Raw genomic sequence first — 6789 nt, forward strand, 5'->3', positions numbered from 1 at the left:
GATGACCTTGCCACTGCTTCTTTAATTCGCCCTGACTGAGACTATGTCTGTCTTGCAGCTGGTCACCCTCGCCAGCGCTGCGCGGCAAAAGTCCGCCGAGCACTGGTAGTAGAGGCGCAACACGACCAAGACGCGACTGCTGTCGCGGACAGAAGCATAAGAACACGGGCATATAGGCGATCAATTCTCACCGTAGCTTCGATCGCTGCCTCAATGTGCACGTTTTGTTTCACTTGCTCCAGCTACTAGACTGTATGAGAATAACTCATTTAGGCTAGGACCTTGAATGACCCAATGTGCAGCGATAATGTTTCCTTACTCAACTGATTTAGGCGTAATCGCCAGGGGGCGGTATCCTCGGGTGATCACTTTCGGAGATGAGATCGCAAGATATTAGCGCCGGACGCGTCGGCGCCTGCGAGTGACAGCATTCCTGGCACCACGTCTAAGCACAGTTGGCACAGTGCCAAAACGCTGTGCTATGCGTCCGGCGCTATACTGGCGGACAACTTTCTGTGGCAGTGAAGGGAGAACTACAGGGCCGGAGCTTCTGCATGTTACTGCGCCAAGTAGTCTGGCAGCGTTTGAAACTTTACAGCGCTGTTGGTTTCTTGAAACAGACACTGGTGTGGAACCAGCGTAGCTTTTGCGTGCGGCGGTTTCGCAGTCGCCCAATCGCTGTAGCAGAAAGCAGAAGAATAAGTCAAATTCAGCACTCAGTGGTGTATTTTGTTGTTGTAAATAAGGTGCTCGTTTTCTCTTAGCCTGCACAAACTAACAAGGATGAGAATATTGGACAATTTTTTTCAGGAATGCTCTCACATGTGCGTGCGTTGCCTCCGTAGCTTTCCCAATTCCTTACCACAGCAAGTTTTCGGCGAATCATAGTCGCGTGGAATTTCGCGAAATGGAAAGCGTATGCGAGTGTGATCATCGGAGAGTACCGTCTCACCTTCGATACGCTGAAAAACTGAAAGCTTGTTTTTAACAAAGTATAATTAAGTTATGGCTATCCACAGGTGTCCTTAGACCCAGGCACTATGTGGGAAGGCGAGACAAGTATTCGGTGCTGGCTCGTATATAGCACGAATATCAAACCTGCACGTGTGGAAAACGGTCGTGGTGTATAAACATGTAAAACTGAGTAATAATGAGTGTGCAGCCAAGGAAATCAATTTTTTTTATCAGTTCGGAAAATAGTCGGTATAATCTCAATCGCGATCTAGCTCATAGCTACGCAACGTTAATTGGCTTGGCCTTTCCTGGGCCAATTATTTAGCCCTGGTGACGGCGTGGACGGCACATTATAGCATGAAAACTCAAACTGTCAGTGTAAATGAATGCTCGCGCCTTTGGGCTAACTCTAATTGCTGTCGCTCTTGGACGACTCCGCTAAATTTGCTGCGCGTTTACTAAGGTCGACGGCGTCGGCCGTGCACGCAGGAGCCTCGAAGGAAGGAACTTTACTCGTTGGGATACGTTTCGAGACTGGTTTATTTACAAAAGATAGATCGAAGAAAGGAGGAGGGAAAGGGAGAAGTTACACAAAGTCCACGTTCTCTTTGGCCGCACCGAGGCCTTCGTCCTTGTTGGGGCGCCCGCGCCTCGCACTGAGAAGGCGGTTCGCCGAAAAGGCGGTGGAACGGATCAGGTTGTTTGTAGATGCGCCGGCCGGCACGTGCTGCAGTGGGGCGCCTCTCGTCCGTTCGCCGGCTCCCTCTTTCCCTTGTGTCGTCGGTCCCCCAACCACGGGTGCAACAATGTATGGTGCTCGTTGCGACTTTCAACATCCTCCCCCGCAATGAGCGCCGGCTCATTCCCGGCCACCATTGTTAGCACAGGCAGGCACCATTTATCCCATGTCTCCTGTAAATCTGAGGGAACCCTTTCGTCCCACGCCGTACCTCGCTCCCAGAGGCTCTGGAACATGATCTTTGCCGTGATGGTAATGGCCGAGAGAAAGCCAAATGGGTCAAAAATGCGCGCCGAGGCCTGCAATACGAATCGCTTCGTGTCTTGCCGACTTGCCAAAAATCCAATCAGGGCGGTCATCTCAAAAACGAATTCGTCTGTGTCAGGCCTCCACTCTACACCGAGAATCTTTGTGGGGCCTAGCTCCGGTAGAGTTTTTTGGGCGCTTTCAGTCTCGGCAAACGATGCAATCAGTTCTGGGTAGTTTGATCGCCATTTCCTGAGGTTCATACCTGCAGCCTTGAGTATGGACTGCGATTCCCTGATTATGCGCTCTGCCTCTTCTACACTGTCGGCACCAGTAACCAAGTCGTCTACATACAGGTTGTCACTCAGGATCTTGGCGGTGCGAGGAAATTTCTCCTGTACCGTTTTGAGATGATGACTTAAGGTAGCTGCGAGGAGAAACGGGCTACATGTAACGCCGAATGGCACCCTTGTCATGCGGTACTCTTTGATTGGAGGGAGCGCGTCGCCCTGCCCTGGTGTACTTTGATACCACAGAAAGCGGACAGCGTCGCGCGCACTCTCTGCAAGCTCGATTTGAAGGAAAGCCTTTTCTATATTGGACATTATGGCCACATTATGCACTCGGAATCGAATCAGGATGTCCGCTAGGTTTGGATTTAGATTAGGTCCTGCGAAGAGGACGTCGTTCAGTGACAGCTTTCCCGCCGCTTTGGAGGAGGCATCGAATACGACTCTCAACTTAGTTGTTTCGCTACCAGGCCGGACAACACCTCGGTGCGGCATGTAGTAAATGGCCCCCAGCGGGGACTCACCCAGTTCGTTCGCTTCCTCGGCGTGTCCAGCTTGCAGGTAGTTCCTGATTGCCTGATCGTAGTCTAGAACGGTTTCTTCATGTCGGAGCAGCTTCGCCGTTAATGAGTGAAGTCTGTGCGATGCTATGCTCTTGTTGTCTGTTAAGTCTGACGCGTTTTCTTTCCATGGGAGAGCTACTTGGTATCTACCGTTCTTCTGGGTGATGGTTTCTTCAAAGGCCCGAAGAACGCTGTCTTCTTTGGCGGTCAGCTGTGTATCGTTGACGATCCCAAGGTGCTCCAGCTCCCAGAATGACCTCAGTTGACGAGAGATCTCGTCGGGTGCTGTGGTCACACCTACCCGCATCACTCCGGTGCTCGATAGAAAGGTTGCGACGGACGATGTAGACTCTGTGCCCTGCAATGTCCATCCAAACGCAGTCTCCATGGCCGCGAGCTTCTCACCAAGACGCTTGACATTTCCTGTTGCTATATCCCAGTAGTGATCGGCCCCGATAAGCAGCTCAACTCCAACACCAGGATGGTAGCCGTCAGGCAAGGTGTCAGCAAGCTGGAGGTCTTGTTCACGAGCGATGCTAGCCGTGGAGTCGTCAGGTGGTGGGAGGAGGTCTCCGCAGATCTCGGGCACCTCTAATGCTTCGATCCGAACTCTGGTGTTGTTGCGCCAGTTTCGCAGCCAGCATTCCACGCGATGACACCTTCTTTCTTCAGACGGTCTCTCGCTTCCGAAGGCGTAGATAGCTAGCTTCTCCCCTCCTATGACGCGAAGATTGAGGCGCCGGGAAACATCCTGTCGTACAAACGTTCTCTGGCTGCCACCGTCAAGCAGCATTCTCACCAGAGCGCTGTTGTGCTGGCCCTCCGCATACGCTCGTGCAGTCTGCAGAAGCACACGGGTCTTTCCCAGTGCTGGTCCCACCTGAAGCGATGATTGCACTGCTGTCTCTGCTGGTGCAGCATCTCCGATTGAAGGAGGGTGTGTCGGTCTTTGATTGAGCTCGCAGACGCCAGTTACGTGTCGTCCAGAGCATTTGGCACACTTCAGCCACCTTGCAGTTCTACATTCAGCGGCACGGTGCTTCTTTTTCGCACACTTGTAACAGCGCCTCTCTCTTGACATCACCTCCTTTTTCTTGGCCATGGGCACGGGGGCGACACAGTTCGCTGGTTGATGTCCCTCTGCACCACAAAATGCGCATTGCGTTTCGCCGTCGGTTACGGTGAGAACAGATGCCGATGGGTTTTGCAGACGAACATCCCCTTTGATTGGCGCTTTCTGTCTGATAGCGGCGTCCTGGTACCCACGGCGTAGTGCACTCTGTGCTCTCTCTCTGCTCTCAACCTCCTCTCTCATAAAATCGAGGAAACTGAGAAGCTCGTGTTGCGGCGTTTCAGGTGAGGCAGCCTTCCGTCGGAAGTACGCCAAGCAAAGCTCACTTGGGATACTTTTACGAAGGACGGTGAGAAGCAACGTGCCGTAGGTGCTCGACGACACTCCCAGTGCCTCTAGACTTCGGACTCCCGAGCGGATTTCGTCGTAGAGGCTCCTCAGCCTTTCGATGTCCCGCAGATCGTGCACTGGGCGGACGTCAAGCAAGCGCGACATGTGGTCCTCAATTATGACGTCCTCCTTCCCAAATCTCTCAATGAGGGTCTTCACTGCGATGTCGTAATTTCTATCGCTGATCGGCAACCCCTCTATGGCAGCGGCAGCTTTTCCGGTTAGATAACTGGTTAAGTATTGGAACTTCGCTATTGCAGGCAGGGTGCTGTTCTTGTGAATAGTCGATTCAAATTGGTTCCAAAATTTCTGCCACGAGCGCAAGTCCCCGCTGAATTTTCCGATTTCTAACTTCGGTAACTTGGTTGTTGCTGATACTGGCTGGAATGTCGCAGGTGGAACGGAAACGATGTGGTATGCTTCCTGCTCTGATGCGTTGCCTGTGACTGACGGAGTTGTCGACCGGCTCTCGTTGGCTGTCTGACTCCTGAGAGCTCTCTTGATCTTTGTTTTGATGGAGCAGATCTTCTCCGTGTATGCAGCGCAGGCTTCTAATTCTGCATCTAATTCTTGAAGATCTATCTTCTTTTCGATGCTCTCGTTAACAGATTTCAACTCATCCGCTTGTTCGAGGATAAGGTCGAGGTGTTCCTCAAGCTCACCGACTTGGATGGTTGGCGATTGCAGTAGGTCGCTGGCAGCTGCGATGATTTTTTCGATTGCTTGTCGCAGGGCAGCTTGCTTCTTCTGTAGTCGTTCCATGGCGCTTTCGATGTCAGCAGGCGAAGTATTCCCGGGTTTCGGCACCAAAAAATGTAAATGAATGCTCGCGCCTTTGGGCTAACTCTAATTGCTGTCGCTCTTGGACGACTCCGCTAAATTTGCTGCGCGTTTACTAAGGTCGACGGCGTCGGCCGTGCACGCAGGAGCCTCGAAGGAAGGAACTTTACTCGTTGGGATACGTTTCGAGACTGGTTTATTTACAAAAGATAGATCGAAGAAAGGAGGAGGGAAAGGGAGAAGTTACACAAAGTCCACGTTCTCTTTGGCCGCACCGAGGCCTTCGTCCTTGTTGGGGCGCCCGCGCCTCGCACTGAGAAGGCGGTTCGCCGAAAAGGCGGTGGAACGGATCAGGTTGTTTGTAGATGCGCCGGCCGGCACGTGCTGCAGTGGGGCGCCTCTCGTCCGTTCGCCGGCTCCCTCTTTCCCTTGTGTCGTCGGTCCCCCAACCACGGGTGCAACAATGTATGGTGCTCGTTGCGACTTTCAACAGTCAGCGCCTATTCCCCATGCGGTAGTTGATGTAAAGGACGGAATGACAACATATAAGATTGCCTAAGCTAATTGCTGCATTTACCACTGGTGCGTAACTACTCCTCACACCTTGTTTCAGCCTATGACATCAATGCGAGTGCTTTAGTCTGATACGCTGCTGCTCGCTGCATATAGAGAAACGATTGTATGCGCGAATGAAGACGCAAGCGCGCTGGTTACCAGACACAAGCAACTGATTAGAAAGATTTTTACTCGTCGGTATCGAGCACTTGCAATCAGCTATGCGCTAAGCGATGGTTCAGAAATGGTTCTATTTTGCAGGTTCATAACCTAACTGTAAGTGGCTTCAACGGCCTATACGTTATATAAAAACAGGTTATCTGTGGCGTACTGCCACGAATGCCCGCCAAGCCGCGGGTGAAAGAAAGGAGCAATGCCTAGGGACAAACTTCAGGAAGTCTATTCGGTTAACAATGACAATGAATTAAATCGACCGAACGTTATGCTCAACTTAAATCAATATCGCAATAGAATATTAATGACCAATCAGACTCAGTTGTGTTAATTATGTTTTCGTAGCATTAGGACTACATTGTTTCACCCTCATCACTCAGCTCTCAGCAAATAATATTGAGAGAGAGAGAGAGAGAGAGAGAGAGAGAGAGAAAGGCAAAAGAAAGACAGGGAGGTTAACCAGTGATTATCCGCGGTTGGCTACCCTGTACTGGGGGAGGTGAGAGGGAGAAAAAGAAATCCCCCCCCCACACACACACACACAAATACACACACACACACACGCACAACACACACACACACACACACACACACGCACGCACGCACGAACACACACACGCACACGCACGCACGCACACACATGCACAAACAGACATGCCCGAACTGTTTCTGTATGTGGGCACTGTAACGCAGAATGCGATGGCGTTCCTAGTGTTACACAGTGCCACCGTCGTATCCTACGTTACAATTTGTCAGAAAGTCATCATCATCATCATCATCATCATCATCATCATCATCAGCCTCGTCACGCCCACTGCAGGGCAAAGGCCTCTCCCATGCTTCTCCAACTACCCCGGTCATGTACTAATTGTGGCCATGTTGTCCCTGCAAACGTCTTAATGTCATCCGCCCACCTAACTTTCTGCCGCCCCCTGCTACGCATCCCTTCCCTTGGAATCCAGTCCGTAAGCCTTAGTGACCATCGGTTATCTTCCCTCCTCATTACATGTCCGGCCCATGCCCATT

The 6789-nt window shown here is 51.6% G+C and overlaps 1 protein-coding gene across 1 annotated transcript; it reads right to left on the reverse strand.

Annotated features, from left to right (window-relative positions):
* Positions 1-592: 592 nt before the first annotated feature.
* On the reverse strand, positions 593-5016 carry LOC142578204 (uncharacterized). Its single transcript, XM_075687606.1, has 3 exons — positions 4191-5016; positions 1905-3713; positions 593-678 (listed from the first exon to the last, which is right to left on the reverse strand). Exons 1-3 carry the CDS (start codon positions 5014-5016, stop codon positions 593-595), a joined length of 2721 nt encoding a protein of 906 aa, XP_075543721.1.
* Positions 5017-6789: the final 1773 nt, after the last annotated feature.

This window comes from Dermacentor variabilis, chromosome 4 (assembly GCF_050947875.1).
Source record: "Dermacentor variabilis isolate Ectoservices chromosome 4, ASM5094787v1, whole genome shotgun sequence".
Lineage (NCBI taxonomy): Eukaryota > Metazoa > Arthropoda > Arachnida > Ixodida > Ixodidae > Dermacentor > Dermacentor variabilis.